The following is a 21,276-nucleotide window of genomic DNA, read 5'->3' on the forward strand; positions in this document are numbered from 1 at the left end:
TACGACGATATTGAATGCGTTCGGTATACCTACGAGTGCGCATGCTTTGATGCATGCAACTTTAATGCCACTTACATTGCAGAACAGGCTAATGCTCTTAGCGTCGGACAAACAGACTGCTTAGGTTAGGTTCTGATGTTGAGAATATAGTTCCAACTTGTAAAAATCCGTTTGTCTGTGAACTAGAATGCCATCGAGTTCATTCATACCTTTCAAATTTTCAGCTTCTAACGGAATTGCTAGTTTTTAGCAGCAGCAGCTAAGACCGATCAAGCGAAACTACTGAATCTAGCTAGAACCCATAGACATAATATTGGTTGAGCAATCACCAAGGTTGACCGCTTCTCTCCCCATACGAAACCGCAGCCAGTAGTGCAGCAAAACTTTTACATCATCGAAGGTTCCCAACCCCCGACACTATACACTACTGTGCGGTCGGATTCTCACACCTGACAGGCCTCACCCATCAGCTGTAAGCCGAATCGCTGTTGCGTGGTGTCCTATTCCTATCCGATTGCCTGAGCCTGAGCCTGAGCCCAGGCCGTGCGGCCCGATCGATGATGATGATAATGATTATGATGAGTTGATGAAATTTTATTATTGAGCTTGGCCTTTTTATGGTGCGCGCTTATTAGCGCACGATCCGGTTCGGAAAAGAACATCAACCGTACCGGTGCAACGCACCGGTCGGTCGGAGGTGGTTAATTTTAGCCGAAATGCGATTCTTTGAAAGCATTGAAGGACTCCGGATCGATCGATCGATCCGATTGGAGGCAACTTTCATTAGGTGAATCGATCACAATATGCAATTGTAGCACTTCTAATGAGCCGCCTGCGGCGGAAATATTTACATCTCATTCCCAACCAGCCATACGTAAATTATTAACACGCACAGCCCTCCGTTCCCTCTTATTAGCTACGACATCTGTCAACAGCCCTTCAGCTGCGGTGTTTGTCAGTTTGTATTTTATTAAACAAATCACGCTTTCCGGTAAGATCCACCTTCCGTCTCCTTCATAAGCCCTGTATCGTCGTCATCGTCGTCGAAGAAAACTGCTTTTCCGTGTTTTTAAACCGACGTCGATCCCACCCACTGTGTGGGTGTAGGATGTGCAGGGGTGACGGGGGTTTGCCGGACGTGCGTGAGAAACACTAGCGTGCCTAGGCTGGGGCACACTGGGGCACGTATCTAACCTTCTCTCTAAAATTTATTATAAAACAAAATAATTTCTGTAACTCAGAAGACCGCAGTTTTTAATTTATTTTGCCACTATTTAGTCTGCCGACAGTTTTTACGGACGGCCTTACCCGTTAGAGGATTAATAAGGAATTTGATTTTTTTTATTTGAAATAAACATGAAATTTGATTTAAAATTGAAATTGAATTGGACTTGGACTTGGAATTGAATTTGAAATTAAAGTCAAAATTTGACTTGAAATTGGATTGGAAATTATGCTCGAAATCGAACTTAAAACTGAAATCAAATTTAAACTTGAAATTGGACATAAATTGGTTTGAAATTCAACATGACATGACTTGGAATTACAAGTAAAACTTAAAATTAGAATTCAAATCGAGAGTTTGTTTCAGAGTTTCAACTTGATTGAACATAAAATGGGAATCAAATTATACTTAACCTTCTAAAGGCGTTTTTGGAGCTTTAGAGCCACATACATTCTGATATTAATATCACAACATTCTGACCATGCGTTTAAGGCTTATCATCAAAACGAAAATTCTGCAAAATTTTGGAAAAACATCATGTTATCAATATAATGAGTATTATATGACACAGTCCTACGTCACCCTTTCGTACAACCCATAGGGCTGTATACCTTGTTGTTTTTGTTACGTTTATTCTGTTTTTGACTCTCTTTTTCACTTTCCTCTCTGCTTTACTCTTTCATCTTTTTCGGTCTGCTTCCGTTGTACTTTTTTCTTTGGTATGTCCCATTTTGCCATCGCATCGTTCTTCTTTTGTATAACGTTGCAACTCATTTTCCCGTGTTCCTCGTTTCCTCTATCCGTTTTCTATTATTTTTTTCTTTGGTGTCTGATGATTTCTGTTCGGTAATTCACTTTCTTATCTAGTTTTCTCTCTCATTTTGCCTATTTTTGCACGCCTGTTACTCTTTTTCTGTTCTTATTCTCTTTTTTAACTGTCCCGTTTTTCGCCCTGAGTCCACTAATTTCGCTTTTCCTAATTTTCCTGATTTTCCTCTGTTCTCCGTCTCGTTTTTTTGACATTTTCTATCGCGTTTCGACTTCTTTTTCGGTCCTAGTTTTCGTCTTTTTCGCTTTAACACCGTTTCTATCTCGCTTTTTCGTTTTCGTGTGTTCCGTTCTTCCTCTTATAGTTCGAAAACAAACACTGAGGAAGCTTACAAGTCGTAGGCGAAATACGTATCTGTCAAGAATAAATATACATAGTAGAATTAAATGGGATAAGTTTTCTTTTTATTTAATACCAGGTTTTGTATTCTACTAAAAAAACCTGGGCGCTAATTCCGCTATCGAAATTTGACCTTCTGTTTTTATACAACAGACTTCGCGAATACAGGACAGTGCGGGGTCAGTGCTACGATCCTACTAAGAGACTCCAAAACTCTTCAGTCTCTTATGGTGTCCTGGTTTACATTTCTTTTATGGCAACTTTTATTTGTCATTTCCGTTTTCAATTCTATTTCTGCCCGTTCTGCCTTTTTCTGTCCCGTACTTTCGCTTTTTCTTTTCCTCTTTTTTAACTTGTGTTTTTTCCTTTTTTGTTTCGTCTCTTCTTTCACGTCTCGTTAGTTCTCATTTACCTTTTTTTTCCCTAATTTTCTTCTGTTTTCTTCGTTCCTCATCTTCCTTCAACTTCCATGGTCTTTCTTCTTCATTCTTCTTTTGGATTTTTTTCTATTTTTCCTTTTTTCGCTCCTATTCTGACACGTTTTGTCATTTTTCTTAGTTTTTATTCATGACAGAATGAGAAAGAAAACGTAAAACGCGAACAAACGGGAAACGTAAAAGATGAAAAACGGGAGAAAGAAAAAGCTAAAAAGTAGAAAAGAAGAAAAGAAGAAAATAAGGAAACTGGCAAAAGATGAAGAACAGAAAAACACAGAAGAAAATAAGGAAGAACAATGAGGACAAACTGGACAGAAGAGACGAAACAAAAAAGGAGACAAAACGAGATAAAAAAGAGGAAAAGAAACGGAGAAAATACGAGACAGAAAACGGTAGAACAGACATAAAAATAATTGAAAACGGAAATAAAATAAAAGTTGACAGAAAGAGAGGAAGAACAGGAGAGAAAAGAAGGAAACACGAAAATGAAAACAAACTGGAACGAAGGCGAAAAAACAAATAAGAAGAGAGGGAGAGAGAGAGAAAGACGAAAAACAAACGGAAAAGAAAAACAGAACGTGACAGTAATATGAAGAATGGAACAGACGAAATCGAAAAAATGGAAAATGAAATAAGAATGGAAAAGATGAAAAAGTGCCCGAAAATGAGGATAAACGGAAGGAAAAAACAAAACACGGAACGGAAAACAAGACAAATAGATGGGACAGAAAAAGTGAGAAAGAAGCTGTAAAAAAGAAAACCGAAAACGAGAAAAACGGAAAAAATTCAAACGGGGTATAAAAAGAAAGAGGGAAAACAATGAAAAAGACGGAGATACAAAGGGAAAAGCGAGCCAAAAAGAAACCAAACGTGACAGAAAAGATGACGGGGCATCTAGAGGAAAATCCGAACTGAAAAACGAGAACAGCAAAAAGATTAAAACAGATAAGATAAGATAAGAAAGCATCAGAAACAAGAAAAAGGAGGTAATGATGTTTTTTATGATTTTTGGAGGTGTTTTGAGCAATTTTGAAATTTTTTTCGTGTGCCTTTTTCGGTTATGTTTTAATTAACGCGGTTTTCTACGACGATAAAACGCGGTGAAAAAAAGACTTGCGACTTGCGTATGAGTGAGATAAAAAAACATGAGACAGAAAAAAGAAAAACAGGGAAAAAAGCGACAAAATGGAAGGAAGAAAGAAAAGTGAGTTCTGTATCCGACGATACAGAAACGATAAAAAATGAAACAAAATGAAACAAAAAAGAGGGAAAAGGGTTAAGCGATTGTCAATCTTAATTTCAATTAAAACTTCTAATCTCTAATGTCTAATTTCTCCTTCTTTGTTTCGTCTCTTCTTTTCTGTCTAGTTTATCCTCATTTTCTCTCCTTCTTTTCTCTTTTTCTTCTGTTTTCGGCTTCATCATCTTTTTCCAGTCTCCTCGCTCTTTTTAATTTTTTCTCCTATTCTAACGCATGTTATTTTTCCTAATTTTTATTCATGATGAAACCCGGAGAAAAAAGAAGCTAAAAAAGAGGGGATTTGATAGAAAAAGAGGGAGAACAGGAGAAGAAATGAGGAAAGTGGACAAAGGAAAAACAATAAAAAAGAGGAAAGGAGGAGACAAAAGAAAACATGTGGGAACATGAGAGAGAGAGAGAGAGAGAGAGAGAGAGAGAGAGATGGAATGACGAGTCAGAAATGGGAAGAGGTGAAACGAAACAAGAGAAACCAAAAGGCAAAAACAACAGAAACGAGAAAAAACTTCAAAAAGAGTGTTTCAAAGAAACTCATGGAACCCGAAGAGAAAAGAGTGCCAAAAAGAGAATAAACGTGATTACGTGGCTTTAGAGGAACAGGCGAACATGAAAAACGAAACGGGAACACAAATAAAACAGGAAATAAGAAAAACGAGAGACAATGTGACAAAACGTAAGGAAACAGAAGAAAAATAAGAGTGAAACGAAGAGAAAAACGAAAACCAGGACTAGCAAAGAGAAAAAAATCACATTTCCTTTTGTATTCTCTTTCGGTCTGTTCAACCTTTTTCTGTCCCGTATTTCCTTCTTTTCTTTTTGATTTCCTTTTTTCTTTTTTTTCCTCTTTTTGATCTCCTTGTTTCTTTATAGTTTCGTCTCTTCTTTTCTGTACAGTTTGTCCGTTTTTCTACGTTCTTTTTCGTTCTTTTTATCTTTTCCATTTTACCTCTGACACGATATTCTGACACGTTTTGTTTTCATGGGATCATGGGCAGAATGGGATAGAAAAGAGAAAAGAGAGCTTAGAGGGAGAACAGAAGAGAGGAAGAGAAAAGAAGGAAACACAAAAATGAAGACGAACTGGAAGAAAATGAAGGAAAAAACAAAGTAAAATTGTGGGAGCATGAAAATTGTGAAATAAGAGCAGAAAAACAGGAAAATAGAGAGAGAGAATAAGATGAAAACGGAAGATAAACGGGATGAAATGGAAACAGAACGTGACAAAACAGGAAGATGAATGGAACAGACGAAACCGAAGAAATGGAAAATGGAATAAGACTGGAAAAGGGACTGGAAGACGACAAAAAAAGGTGGGAAAACGGGAAAGAAAAAGAGGGAAAACAAGGCAAGAAAGAAAAACCGGAACAGAAAACCAAAAGGCAAAAAAAGAATAGCGAATGAAAAATAACAAAAACGAGAATAGCGAAAAAAAATTCAAACAGGAAAGAGAGAAAAAGATGAAAATGACGGAGATTCAAAGGAAGCCGGAGGGAAAAGAGAGAGAGAGAGAAAAAGGGAATAAACGTGACAGAAAACCGGGTAAATTCCTAAATTCGCACAAAAAACATACCACGTAAAAGCGACTCCAGTGTAGATGGGAAGACGGGAAAGAAAAAGAGGGAAAACTAGACAAGAAAGAGAAACTGGAGCGGAAAAGAAAGAGAAACAAAAGAAAAAAGAAGAATAGCAAAAGATAAAGAAGAAAACCAAAAAACGAAAAATACGGAAAATACGGAAAAAATTTAAACAGGAGAAAAAGTTGAAAGAGGACGGAGATACAAAGTAAACGAGAAGGAAAAAAGAGCCAAAAAGAGGACCGAACAAACGGAAAAGAAAGAAGATAAATACAGTTAGAAAAAATACGAAACGAAAAAAGGAAAAGGAGAAGAAAAAAGATGGAAAATGGGAAAGGAAAACACAAAAATGTGAGTGAAAAGTGGCCCAGTCCAGTTAGCTCCGGAGTAGATGCTGTTCTAACAAGCCAGTCGTCGTAGGTTCGAGTTCGCTATTGAGTCAATAGGATCTTTACACTAGCCTCGTAGTTTTCCTCCTGTACTCTAATAACCGACTGCGAAGTCTATCGATAAAGAAGGGTCAAGTTCTTAAGGACAAGGTCGTCAGAGTCCATTTATGGCAGTCAGTATGGCACCGAATATCACCCTTCCCTTCCCTTCTTCAGTGTATAAATATGCTCCCGTAGACTCGGGAAACCATAAAATTAGTTCAACTAACCTGCTAGTCGTAATCAGATCTTGCAGCTCGAAGCACATGGCATTCTAAAGGTTCTTTTACTTTTTGGGGCATAACCTGCACTAAATACTGAGATTTCTGTCCAATTAAAATTCATCACTATATTTTCACTTTTTCGCCGTCGGTTTTTCTTTAATTTTTTTTGACCGTTCCATTCATCACGTTACTCGCAAAACTTAACTTGAAATACAGAAAACTTTAATTTACCACCCGAACAGTTATCTGGTAAGATATTATAATGATTTTGCCCAAACTGTTCACTTGAATTGATATGAAAAACTTTACTTCGTTTCGATTGCAATTCCGAATCCGCAACCGTCGTTGTTGATACGTTACCAAGGAAACGGGAGTGATGCCATATTTACGTTGAGCGTGAAATTGGCCAATAATTTTCACTATTAAATTAACGGTAGTAAAGTGTCGAAAATATACTTATAAAATTCTCTGATAATAAAATTCACCGTAAACAACATTTTACGTTATAGAATTACTGTCGGATCTAGTTCAACAGCGAAAATAGATACGCGATTCTACGTTTCATAATTGTTCATAACAGATTATTACCTACTACTAGCAACTTAGCATAAACTTAGCATAAACAAAACGATAGTGAAAGCAAGTACTGAAATCAGTAAAAAAGCATTTAGCCTCTGACGACCTTCACCTTAAGGACGTTTATACCCATGGCTTTGCTTTTTTTTGTGAGTGAAAAACAGAACTAAAAATACGAAAAAATGGGACAAAAATAAGAGATTCAATAGAAAGCGAAAGGACAAAGAAGAAAAGTGATAGCAAAACCAAGAAAACGGTACAGAAACGTAGATAAAACGGAACAGAAAGTTGAAAAACGGGCCTGGAAAAGATAAAAAAAAACAGAATAGTGGTAAAACGTGTGAGAAAACAAGACGAAAAAAGTGAATTCTAATTTCAAGTAAATCTTTGTGTCTAGTTTTGTGTCCGCTTTGAAGTAAAACTCCAGGTTCAAAGCAGTCCAAATTCAAGTCTAATTTAAAGTCCAAGGTCAAGTTCAATTGCAACTCCAATCGCAAGTCCTATTTCGGACCCAGTTTCAAATCTAATTTAATTCCAATTTTAAGTCCAAATCAAATTCTGATTTCAAGACCGATTTCTAGCACGATTTGAATATTAATTTCATCTCCAATTTACATTCAATTTAAATTTAAAGTTAAATTTATTTCAAATCCAATTTTATGTCCAATTTCAACTTTGGTTTCTAATCTAATTTCTAGTCCACTTCGAAGTCATTTCTATTTTCAAGTAAAATTTCAAGTCCTATTTCAAATAAAAACTTCAAATTCTCTTTTAAGTTCGAATTCATGTAAAATACCAGGTAAAACGTCCAATCCAAATTACTCTAAATTAAAATACAATTTCAAATCCAATTTTAAGTCTAATTTCCAATGTAATTTGAAATGAAGCAAGTCTAGTTCATTGCCGTTTGTTCCATTTCAAGTGATTTGTCAACTTTAATTTATAGTCCAGTTCCAAGTCAAACTTATAGTCTAATTTCAACTTTGTTTTAAAATCCAATTGCACCCGAGAGTTCGGATACCAGACCAAAACATTCATCTGGAAGATCGGATGCCCCACCTTTTGTTTGCGTCTGGGCACGCCAGTGGCTGAGAGAAGAGCCTTAACCGCAACCGACCGACCGACCGACGTTCAGGTCGGTCGTGTGGCCTTTTCGCCCGCCAGCCAGCCAGCCAGCCAGCCAGCCAGTCAGCACAGTTTGTTGCTTATTCTCTCGACAGAGTCTATCGTGATCGGACGTCGTCGTCGTCGTTGTCTCCGTCGTCGGCGAGGAACTCGACTGACTGGAACCATTCATTGAAGCATCGGAGATCAGTTTGGGTCCCCGTTTTCCCACCCACCTTTCGGGCGCGGCGGAAAACTGTGCGTCGTCGAATTAGTTAAGAGCGTGCGCGCGGAGGATAATTTTACCGTGTTTTTGGCCACACCTTCGGGCGGGAGTGATTTTCAGATTTTCATTTCAGTGCGCCGTCGCGATGATGTTTACCCGATTCAACTGCGTCGCCGCATTGGGAGGCGTCCTGGCACTGGTCGGGGCCATTTTCGCACTGTTTTGGGGTGATATTTTGGATGCCATAATCATTAAGGTGTGTAATTTGGAGGTCGTCCCGGATGTACAAACGAGTTGAGTGGTGTTGATTGGGGAGGTGTGCAATTACAGAAAGTGATATCTAGTTGTGCCAATAAAAAACTTTGCTAATGAGAATATTTTGATCAGACAATAATGAAGAATGATTACGGGTTAACGAGGTGGGAAGCAGCGTATCAGATCAAAGCGAGTTGATTAGTTCGACATAAACAGTTTAATGAGAAAACATTAACAATGATAATCGTTGAACCAAAGAAATCACAGTAATCAATTGTTCACACTATAATTAAAACGGAAGGAAACCTCTCCACCCCAGCCAGAGTTGGCACCAGCAAAAAAACGTGATCGGTCTAATTTAGAACGAGTCCCATTCCGACTGGAACGACTGGAGTCTGTAGGCTGATTCCTACAATTAGCCTTCGCGAACCTAGTAATGAGCATCTAAATTCCTGTAGCTGGAAATTCCCCCGAACCCGAACGGTTCAGTAAAACAAACGAATTCACAGCTCGGTGCAGTGATATTTGCATGCAATTGGCAATTGTTAACCTTTCGGGCCGGATTACTGCCGACACCCGCCTCAGCCAGTGGGTGTAGTCATTCGCTTTGGCGTCAGATGATTAGGATCTTCGACTGTCCCGTCCCGGAGCAGCTCGATTCCGTGTGAACTTTTTCCAGCAAAATACCGCCTATAATTTTCCTCCTCCGGAGGAGTGAAGCTGAAGCGATTAGCAGCACGAGCTGCTGATGGAATGCTATTATAAAGTGGATCCCGTAATGAAGAGTGCACACACCGTCGAACAACCTGTTTAGTTACTTAGAATATGTTCAGCGCCAGCCAGCGGTGGGTCATTGCAGCGAAGTGAGTAATTGCAGCATTTGGCCTAGACCGTCCGGCTGGCCGCCTGCCGCAGGCCACCAGTCAATATCAGGCAAACAAAGTGATTTATAAACTACCAATCAATTTGAAGGGTGATTGAAAAGCTGCATTTTACCTCGATTAGGATTCAACTCGGTTGACCCAAGAATAAAGCTAAATGGAGTTCTCGTGGAGGATCGGTTTAGAAAAGTTGACTTTCAACTGCTTGTGACGAGCTGGTTTGACCTGCGGCCGAGAGACAGGTTTCGATTACATTAGATTTGGGTTAAGAGCAATGCTTGAATGAGTGATAAATGGAGGATTCTTTAATGACAATTGCAACAATTGAAATGAAGTGTCACATAAGTGTTTGGATTTCACTGCTAATACGTCGTCGAAGGACTTGTTGAACTTATCGTGATCATGATAAACATTATGAATACGTTTATAGGCAGACTTTTTTAGAATTCTATCAATTTTTTTCAACTGGTAATAAGCTTAATGATGCGAGTGTTAACAAAAGACCGGAGTGTACAATTTTCTGGCAACACTTCAATTACGATTCTACTTGGCCTTGGATATCATCATAATTTAATTAGTTAATTAGTTAATTTACCTTTGAAATGGCAAAAAAGAGCGAACGAAGCCGAATATTCTACTATTAGGGGAATTGCCATTGAAAAGCAAATAGTTAAAGAGTTGAATTGATGTTGTGCAGAGAGCAGGGATTTAGTTACATTTCAGCTCAGAACTTTGGGGTTCCCTGCAAAGTATCCTTACTGGTCGTCCATCCGGCACGTAGTTAGTAACAGTAGTAACAGTAGTTACTCCCAGCCGAGATTTGTGCGTGACTGCGTGACTGCGTGAATTCCAAAATTCACGTAAAAACAAACCGCATAAAAAGCAATTTCAGTGTACTCTCCTGCCTGAATCTCCGATATTGATGTTCGCGTCGTGGTTTGTGCACTCTCCATTGCTTCGCTCGAGCCTGTCGTAAGACTCATCCTTAACACTTTGTCGGGCAATTTGGGCCTAATCTTACCAAAAACCTGACGGAGTTCCGAATTTTTAGATGTTTTAGAAAGGCAATTTAATGATTGAATGTTAAAATTATGAATGGCGACTTGGAGAGGCAGATCTTCCTCCGAGAGGGGTTGCTGTAAAAATAGATCGGAAAAATGAGATTTTATATCACGAATTTCATACCACCTAGAACTTTGCTTCTTTCTACAAGAATATTCGCGATGACGAGATCTTCCAAATTATATATGGTATTTTATCGGATTTGCTCGCTAGGTGCCGTTAATGTGGGAATAATCTAATTCTTTTTGGCTAAAATTTATAACTTCTACTCGTGTAAATCGTTCGTACTCTCGGAAAACTTGAACAAATGGGCAACACGGTCTTATTATGATCGATACAGCTTATGGTAAATAGTTTGGTTCAGAATGTGGCCGATATGCGGCATTGGTGCTACATTTAATTGTATCTTTTTTAACGCAGCTTAGAATACCGACTAAATGTAAGACTTTTGTATAACAACTCCCACGTGAGTCGTCACCCCGACAAATTGCCGCACAAAACCCAGACTTAGTGCCAAGGTCGGTGCGCTACTAGACAAACCAGAGCGATTTCACGATACAAATTCTTCACTGAAACAACCAAATTATCTGTTAAAATGTTACCAACCGACTAGTAAATGTTTAATTAGCGGGGGCGAATGGGCAACCTGAAAAGGCGTTCAAAACAGATGCTCTCACAAGCACTTTCTTTCTTCTGATATCGATAGGCGACGGGCGAGACCGACTTTTACCAGACTGAAAAGGAAATCCTCCGTTATGATTAGGGCCGATGTCCGACGGTAGATATCCTACTTGCCGGTTATGACCGCGGACGATCAGAGGATCAATCGCTGGTCCTTTACGGGTTAGGCGAAGGTAACCATCAAGTTGCCTAGGTCAAAACGAATGCCCCCAAGTAACTATTCTAAGTTTTATTACGTTCCTCTAGTGGTTTTCATGATCAATTTCATAAAACCGCTAATAGAACTATGAGCTCCTTCTAACCAAGGAGCGCACTCTTCAAAAGGTTTTTATATCTTCTTTAAAAATCAGGTTATAAGCTTAAGCAGTCTTATCACACACTGCAGAAAGCAGCAATAAAACCGATAATGCTTTTCGCTGCTTGACCCCTTTCACCATAATTCAATGAAGCTTTTAAAGCTATAACGCATACAGCTTGCTCTGGTAAAAAGCTAAATCAGTCCGCCAGCTTTGTTAACACGAAAATACATCCGTGAGCAAAAAATTTAAAGTTTACTGTCAGATCATCCTGATCGATTTGGTCTATGGCGACCATTTTATTCAATCAAGCTTGCCCGTTTCGCAGTGACAGTTCTTATTCAGTTTGCATGGATAGTTAGATGCACAAAACCAATCCCAGCTGGCTCCACTTTCTTAGGTTTGCCTCATATGCGCATTAAATTTTATCATGCATATTAATATGATAGGAGGATAAAATCACCTGTGTTGTTTTGTGATTGGCGATCACATTCCCGGAAGTTTGCGAGCAACCGAAGGTACTCTACCCATATAACAATTCAAAAACCACTTGGTTTTCTTGAATAAAGGTTTTATGGTGGTATTAGTCATTATCTCTGGTTTTATTATGGTATTACGCACTACCAAGCGGATACGAGTCAAAACACACTTATAGCTAGCTCTAATACCTATAACAATCTATACCTATAAAGAAGGATTTCTGTCTGTCTGTCTGTCTGTCTGTCTGTCTGTCTGTCCTGTGTTCCTTATAGAATCAAAAACTACTGAACCAATCGGCGTGAAAATTTGCATGTAGAGGTTTTTGGGGCCAGGAAAGGTTTTAGTGATGGTTAGAGACCCCTACCCCCACTAAGAGGGGGGGCTCCCATACAAATGAAACACAAATTTCTGCATAACTCGAGAACTAATCAAGCAAATAGAACCAAATTTGGCATGTGGGTGTTTTCGGTGACAAGAATTTATTCTAGGGTAATTTGAGACCCCTCCCCTCTTTATAAGGGGAATTATAACTCCACTCCCCTTTAAGAGGGGGGGGGTTTCCATACAAATTTCCTCATAACTCGAGAACTAATCAAGCAAATGGAACCAAATTTGGCATGTGAAGGTTTTCGAGGGCAAGAAAATTTTCTATGTTGAATTAGGACCCCTCCTCACTTTAAGAGGGGGGACTCCTGTACAAATGAAATACCAATTTCCTCATAACTCGAGAACTAATCAAGCAAATGGAACCAAATTTGGCATGTGTGTGTTTTTGAAGACAAAATTTTTTTCTATGATGAATTGGGACCCCTCCCCACTTTAAGAGGGGGGGGGGCTCCTATACAAACGAAATACAAATTTCCTTATAACTCGAGAGCTAATCCAGCAAATGGAACCAAATTTGGCATGTAGGTGTTTTTGGAGGCAAGAAGGTTTTCTATGATGAATAAGAACCTCTCCCCACTTTAGGAGGGGGGGGCTCCCATACAAATGAAATACAAATTTCCTCATAACTCGAGAACTAATCAAGCAAATAGAACCAAATTTGGCATGTGGGTGTTTTCGGTGACAAGAATTTATTCTATGGTAAATTGAGAGCCCTCCCTCTTTATAAGGGGAATTGTAACTCCTCTCCCCTTTAAGAGGGGGGGCTTCCATACAAATTTCCTCATAACTCGAGAACTAATCAAGCAAATGGAACCAACTTTGGCATGTGAAGGTTTTCGAGGGCAAGAAAACTTTCTACGGTAAATTAGGATCCCTCCCCACTCTAAGAGGGGGGGCTCCTGTACAAATGAAATACAAATTTCCTCCTAATTCGAGAACTAATCAAGCAAATAGAACAACATTTGGCATGTGGGTGTTTTTTTTGGTGACAAGAATTTATTCTATGATGAATTGAGACCCCTCCCCTCTTTATAAGAGGAATTATAACTCCACTCCCCTTTAAGAGGGGAGACTTCCATACAAATTTCCTCATAACTCGAGAACTAATCAAGCAAATGCAACCAAATTTGGCATGTGAAGGTTTTCGAGAGCAAGAAAATTTTCTATGGTGAATTAGGACCCCTCCCCACTTTAAGAGGAGGGGCTCCTGTACAAATGAAATACAAATTTCCTCATAACTCGAGAACTAATCAAGCGAATTGAACCAAATTTGGCATGTGTGTGTTTTTGGAGACAATTTTTTTTTCAATGATGAATTGGGACCCCTCCCCACTTTAGGAGGGGGTGTCCTATACAAACGAAATACAAATTTCCTCATAACTCGAGAACTAATCCAGCAAATGGAACCAAATTTGGCGTGTAGGTGTTTTTGGAGGCAAGAATTTTTTCAGTGATGAATTACGACCTCTTCCCACATTAGGAGAGGGGGCTCCAATACAAATGAAATACAAATTTCCCCATAACTCGAGAACTAATCAAGCAAATAGAACCAAATTCGGCATGTGGAGGTTTTTGGAGGCAAAAATATTTTCTACGGTGAATTAGGATCCTTCCACACTTCAAGAGGGGGGGCTTCTACACAAATGAAATACAAATTTCCTCATAATTCGAGAACTAATCAAGCAAATGGAACCATATTTGGCATGTGGGTGTTTTTGGAGGCAACCATTTTTCCCATGATGAATTAGGACTTCTTACCTTTTTAGGAGGGGGGGGGGCTCCCATTCAAACGAAATACAAATTTGCTCATAACTTTAGAACTAATCAAGCAAATGGAACCAAATTTGGCATGTGAGAGTTTTAGATGGCAGAATTTTTTTTCTGTGGTGTATTACGACCCCTTTCCCTTTTAAGAGGGTGGGCTCCCATACAAATGAAATACAAATTTCCTTATAATTTGAGTACTAATCAAGCAAATGGAACCAAATTTAGCATGTAGGAGATTTTTGAGTCTTGAATTTATTTTATGATAGTTAGAGACCTCTCACCCCTGTGGTAGGGGGATATGGACTCTCATACAAATAAAACAGAAATTTTTGCGAAACTCAAAAACTAATCCAACTCGCGAAATTCGAGACTCTTCCATAAAACATTAATCAATAACAAGACCACAAAAACTATCTATAGTAACACTAGATCATTCAGGACGAGCCGGTCGCGAGTGTTGCCGGTGACCCGCCGTCGGAAGCGCCGTCCACTGGGGGGCTTGCAAAACTCGAGAAGTGACAAAGATCATCCGAGATTCATGATTTATGTACAACACAGGTTAATTTGTGGCAATACGAAGTTTGTCGGGTCAGCTAGTCTTCTATATAAAAATGGATTTCTGTCTGTCTGTCTGTCTGTCTGTCGGGATGTTCTTTATAGAATCAAAAACTACTGAACCAATCGGCATGAAAATTTGCATGTAGAGGTTTTTGGGGCCAGGAAAGGTTTTAGTGATGGTTAGAGACCCCTCCCCCACTAAGAGGGGGGGGCTCCCATACAAATGAAACACAAATTTTTGCATAACTCGAGAACTAATCAAGCAAATAGAACAAAATTTGGCATGTGGATGTTTTTGGTGACAAGAATTTTTTCTATGGTAAATCGGGACTCCTCCCCTCTTTATAAGTAGAATTATGACTCCTCTCCCCTTTAAGAGGGGGGGCTTCCATACAAATGAAATACAAATTTCCTCATAACTCGAGAACTAATCAAGCAAATGGAACCAAATTTGGCATGTGGGTGTTTTTGGAGATAACATTTTTTTCTATGATGAATTGGGACCCCTCCCCACTTTAGGAGGGGGGGCTCCTATACAAACGAAATACAATTTTCCTCATAACTCGAGAACTAATCAAGCACATGGAACCAAATTTGGTATGTGGAAGTTTTCGAGGGCAAGAATATTTTCTATGGTGAATTAAGACCCCTCCCCACTTTAAGAAGGGGGGGGCTTCTACACAAATGAAATGCAAATTTCCTCATAATTCGAGAACTAATCAAGCAAATGGAACCAAATTAAGCATGTGGGTGTTTTTGGAGGCATCAATTTTTTCTATGATGAATTAGGACCCTTTACCTTTTAGGAGGGGGGCTCCCATACAAACGAAATACACATTAGGCGTGGTACACAAATTACGTAACGCAAAACTTTCGGTTTTTTGACCCCCTCCCTCCCCTATGTAACATTAGGTAACGCTTGGCACAACCCCCCCATTAAATTACGTAACGTTAACCAAACCTCCCCCCCCCCTTGGTACGCAACACTGAATGAAAATGCCATAAACCGCATATTTAATTTAATTTTTAAAGAATTCAACCAATCCAGCAAGAACTTTATATTAAAAACCACAATCGGCCATCGGCCCATGTTAAGCTGAAATGGACTTGAACCGTAATATGTAACTGGAAATTTAATAGGATTATCTCATTCAGGTACAACCATAATTTTGTACCAGAATTTTCATCACTATAAACCGATTCACTGTTTTCCACCTTCAACACATCCTATCCTCGTTTGGCAACTGCCTTTTTGGTATTCATAAATTTGTTACGTAACTATTCCCATGACTCCCCCTCCCCCCTAAGTAACAAAAAGTAACGCAAGCTCGACCCCCCTCCCTCCCGTCTAAGCGTTACGTAATTTGTGTACGAAGCCTTACCTCATAAATCTAGAACTAATCAAGCAAATGGAACCCAATTTAGCATGTGGGTGTTTTTGTAGGCAAGAATATTTTCTATGGTGAATTAGGATCCCTCCCCACTTTAGAAGGGGGGGCTCTTATACAAATGAAAAACAAATTTCCTCATAACTCGAGAACTAATCAAGCGAATGGAACCAAATTTGACATGTGGTTTTGGAGGCAAGATTTTTTTCTATGGTAAATTGAGACCCCTCTCCTCTGTAGAAAGCGAGTTATGACCCATCTCCCCTTTAAGAGGGTGGGCTTTCATACAAATGAAATGGAAATTTCCTCTTCTCTCGAGAACTAATCAAGCAATTGGAACCAAATTTGGCATGTGGGAGTTTTAGATGGCAGAATTTTTTTATTGTGAATTACGACCGCTTCCCCTTTTAAGAGGGGGGGCTCCCATACAAAGAAATACAAATTTCCTTATAATTTGAGTACTAATCAAGTAATTGGAACCAAATTTGGCATGTGGGGCTTTTAGGGGGCAGAAATTTTTTCTATGATGAATTAAGACCCCTCCCCTGTTTAGGAGGGGGGGCTCCCATACAAATAAAATTCAAATTTCCTTATAATTTGAGAACTAATCAAGCAAATGGAACCAAATTTGGCATGTGGGAGATTTTTGAGTCTTGAATTTATTTTATGATAGTTAGAGACCTCTCACCCCTGTGGTAGGGGGATATGGATTCTCATACAAATAAAACAGAAATTTTTGCGAAATTCAAAAACTAATCGAACACGAGAAAGTCGAGACTCTTCCATAAAACATTAGTCAATAACAAGACCACAAAAGCTATCTATAGTAACACTAGATCATTCAGGACGAGACGGCCGCGAGTGTTGCCGGTGACTCGCCGTCGGAAGCGCCAGCCACTGGGGGGAGGCAACTCCCCGCAGAAATCACTACTGTCTAGGTTTATTTGTTTTCCGAGGTCTACCTGGGTTTCCTGGAACGAGCGACAGCGAGTAAGGAGAGAATCGCGAAATGGTACTTTCCACAAAAAAGTTTTCCGTGAAATGGTACATTCCGCTTAAGGTTTTTCGCAAAATGATATTCGGCGAAATGTTGTACAATCATGGCGAATATTACTATCCGCATTCCGGCTATGCAATGACGGGACAGGGGAGTTGTTTTCTACTTTATTGTGAGGAAAAATTGTAAATTTGTATATTAAACTACCCATTCCTGGTAACTAATAAGCATTAACATAAGCAGCAAATCAGCGTATTTGGCATTTTATACTGCACGTAGTTGTATATTAGCTTTTTGACTGCATAGGTGTTGTAAATCGACATCCAAAATTGTATTCAAATTCTTCGTGTCGGTAATTAGCTGTAAATTAGCATTGTCAGCACTATAAGAAGGTTATCAGTAAAGTAGATGTATATTTTGCTGTATCTGTAGCTGTATATTTAAGGCGACTTAAATGCTTATTGACCTACATTTGAATAGCATTGGTGATGCTTATTGGTTACCTGGGATGCTTTAATAGTTACGTAACTGCCAAAATGAATCATCTAAGGTTGAACTCCTCAGAAACTTGCAAAACTCGAGATTATGACAAAGATCATCCGAGATTCATGATTTATGTACAACACAGGTTAATTTGTGGCAATACGAAGTTTGTCGGGTCAGCTAGTGGAATATAATTTTGAGGCAGAAACACACATATTTTTATTATTTTTGCAAATATCCTGCTGAGGGTTAAATGTTCCCCTGTGGGAAACAAGCCAGGTTGCAAAAACATCTCGGAAACTAACAAGAGAAGGATGTATATTGAAAACAGTATCGAATATGAAAAAAATAAAAGGTATAAAGTCTAAAGGTAACTGCTATTTTGAATAAACTATGACAGAAAGTTTGGTCAAATGACCCCTCGCGATATGTTTAGTGTTAAACGGCATGGACATTTGCGCGGAAAAAACTGGTTTGCAAAACGTTGCTTTCCTACCAAATTTTTCAACATATTCTTCTTCACCGATTGTATAATAATGAATGGTAATGGCAATGATTTCTAGTCCAATTTAACGTGCCTACATGTCTCGTTGTCCATTATGATGCATGCATGGCTATTTTTGGCGATAATTGCAAGCACATAATTATCGTGCTTTTGGTTTGCCGGTAACAACCTGCATTGCGGTGTTTTGCCGTTAAATTTGTTTCTTATAGGTTTTGAGCAATCTTCCTCGAGTACGACCGATCCGACCCAGGGTTTTGAGGTTTTCAGCTTTGTTGATCACATGGGAAATCTTTCTTTTTTTTTACTGCGTCTTTACTGTTCGGAATAGTCTATAACCTGAACTATCGATAGTGGTTAGAGCATTGGATTGATTGGAACAATGCTTAGCAGTTATTCTATGCGTTCCCTTTTTAATCCTAGACAAAGAGCTTCAGCCCAATTCCCAGCTATTATCATTCTTGTAGCTGACGTCACCATTTTTTGCTTATTAGCTATCTTTTAAGAATTTAACAATACAATTGATAAAATGAAACACGTAATCAGTTACATAGAAAAGAACGTGTGTATAAACGAGAGAAATAACTAAATCATTTGGCTAACGAAACGATTGAAGGCCAAATAACTACGGAAGCTATACGGAAGGTTTGCACGGAAACAAAACGCACCGTAAACAAATGTGTGCAAAAACGCGCATTTGAGATGCGCACCAAATGCAGGTGCAAAAGATAACGTATTCCGATAGCAACAAAGTATATTCTAACTGCACGATGATAATGATTGCATTTTAGTCTAGGGAGGGTGCTAAAAGTTGATCTGATGCTAGCGCGTGGGCATCGACGATACTCAACAAAAAGATTTTCTCTGAATGAATAACTTGCGAAAATCAACTTAAATGCATCTACTGATATTACAAATGCCGAAGGTGATTATCGTGACGAAGATAGAATCCGCATTTATGAAGTTCCCGATGGGGAAGGGGCATCGTATTGGCACGAGTTGTATTTCACACTTCGATGGCGATTGTTTAACATGCAGTTTATCAATGTTAACATGAGTTTCACAAACCGGCTCATCGTCGTTTGTTTTCTTATACTACCTTGCTTTTACTATTAAGTAGATAAAATGCGTCACACAAACTAAATCCTAACAAAATGATCGAGTGGGATTCTCCTCCACTAGTTTATTTATAGAACTCGCTTACTGTATAGAAAATAACAATTAATTTATGCATTTTTTTTCTTCAATCATCCCCAGGAGAAATCCCTCACACCAACATCGAAAGCATTCAAGCACTGGAAACGGCCACCCTTCTCGCTAAACTGGGAAATCACCTTCTTCAACTGGACCAATGCGGAGGATTTCCTAGCAAATCGGACGACCAAACCGGCCTTCTCGGAGGTGGGACCGTACGTCTACTCCGAAACTTCAGAAAAAGTGGACGTCCGATTCAACACGAAAAACTCCACCATAAGCTTCCGGAAGCGACTGTACTTCAATCCGGTGGAAGCTCGTACCCAAGCCCGAACGGATGAGCTGATCACCAGCGTAAACATGGTGGCCCTGTCCGCGGCCAGCCGGGCAAGCATCTGGGGGTACGCCGCACAGCGAGCGGTATCGTTTGCCTTGTTCACGTACCGGCAGGAAATATTGGTTACACGGACGGCCGGCGAGTTGCTGTTCGAAGGGTACTCGGAACCGATGATCCAGCGAGCGCAGGAAATCCTGACCTTCATCGGGGAGGACATCCCGTTCGAGGGACGGTTCAGCTGGTTCCACACGATCAACGCTTCGAAGAAAGCGTACGGAGTGTTCAATATGGACTCGGGACGGGACGACTCCAGCCAGTATGGGCTGATTCGAGCGTGGAACTACAAGAGCAAAACGGATTCCGCCAGCGGCGAATGCGGGAAGTTTCGTGGCTTTTCGGGGGAAATATTTCCGACGAAGATCCGCAAGGACCGACCGTTGGGTATCTTCACACCGGAGATGTGTCGTATGGTGTCGTTCGAATTCGAACGGGAAGAGGAAATTCACGGAGTGAAAGCCTACCGGTTCGTGGGTAGCGAAAGAACCGTCGACAATGGCTCGTTGTACGCCGAAAATCAGTGCAATTTTGGGGGAGAATGGATGCCCTCGGGAGTGATCAACATCACCGAGTGCCGCCTGGGGGCTCCGTTCTATATGTCGTTTCCGCACTTTTATCTGGCGGATTCCTACTATCGGGAGCATATCGATGGGATGAAGCCGGACAAGGAGCGACATCAATTTTTCTTCAGCATCGAACCAACGACCGGAGTGGTTCTGAACGGGTCCGTTCGGTTTCAGGTTAACGTTCTGCTGCGGCAGTTTCCATCGATAGCGTAGGTTATTTTAAACTTTGCCTGTATGCTGGATTCTAATTTGGGATTTTCTTCAATTTTTAGACTTTACCAGGATGCACCACGTTCCTACGTTCCGGTCCTGTGGTTCACGCGAAGCTTCGAAATGCCCAAAGAGGAAGTGCAGAAACTGAAGGACCTGCTCAGTATATCGCAGGTTGGTTATAAGGCGAGCTTCGCGGTGATCGGAGCTGGCCTGCTGATTGGGCTGCTGGCTCTCGGGCTGGGTTGTGCTTTCCGATCGACCAAGAAAAAACCGAAGAAAGGAAATGTCGAGCGGACGGCTGCCAACGGAGATGCACGCGGTGATTACCACGCGGTGGTACAAAATGGGAACCCAAATAAAGAACGAATAAAACTTTGATGGTCGAAGGATCGTATTTTTTTGCTTGTATTTCTTTACCGCTGTAACCGTGAGAATCAATGTTGTGATAAATTGTCACTTTTCAATCAATCAACCTCAGATGCAGGATTGAATTCAACCGAGCTTGACAGAACACGACAGATGAGGACTAAAGTGACGATAGATGTTGCAAAATTAACCGCAGCTTTGTTATTTAGAAATGTATCGTTTTCTAGGCAAGTTATGTAAAGGTTATTAGAATACATGATACCTTTTGTGTTCATTGCGTACTATTTTAATAATTAAGATGGATGGATAGGACGCGCTATACATTGTGACTATCTTTTAAAACATGTTTGGCATTGCTGATTGCATAAAAAATTCTGTATTCAAAAGTGCGCAATCGTTCATAAAAGTGCTATTTTCTACAGCCCTCGTCTACAGCCCGGATGTCGTTGGCTAAGCTGCGTCGCCATGAGCCTCTGCCACACGCTGTCCTTGTGGATTCCAGTCGAGTGCTTCTCTGCAGATCTCGTTCGCTCCTCTCTTCAATGTTCTAAAAACACGTGGTTGGTCTACTATATCTCATAGGAAC

The 21,276-nt window shown here is 39.9% G+C and overlaps 1 protein-coding gene across 1 annotated transcript; it reads left to right on the forward strand.

The window, feature by feature from the left end:
- The first annotated feature begins 8,365 nt into the window (after window positions 1–8,365).
- LOC128745162 (protein peste-like) lies at window positions 8,366–20,702 on the forward strand. The gene is made up of 3 exons (XM_053842175.1): window positions 8,366–8,476; window positions 19,215–20,320; window positions 20,384–20,702. The coding sequence occupies exons 1-3, from the start codon at window positions 8,366–8,368 to the stop codon at window positions 20,700–20,702; spliced, it is 1,536 nt and encodes a 511-aa protein (XP_053698150.1).
- The last annotated feature ends 574 nt before the right edge of the window (window positions 20,703–21,276 follow it).

Source organism: Sabethes cyaneus, chromosome 1, assembly GCF_943734655.1.
Source record: "Sabethes cyaneus chromosome 1, idSabCyanKW18_F2, whole genome shotgun sequence".
NCBI classification, from domain to species: domain Eukaryota; kingdom Metazoa; phylum Arthropoda; class Insecta; order Diptera; family Culicidae; genus Sabethes; species Sabethes cyaneus.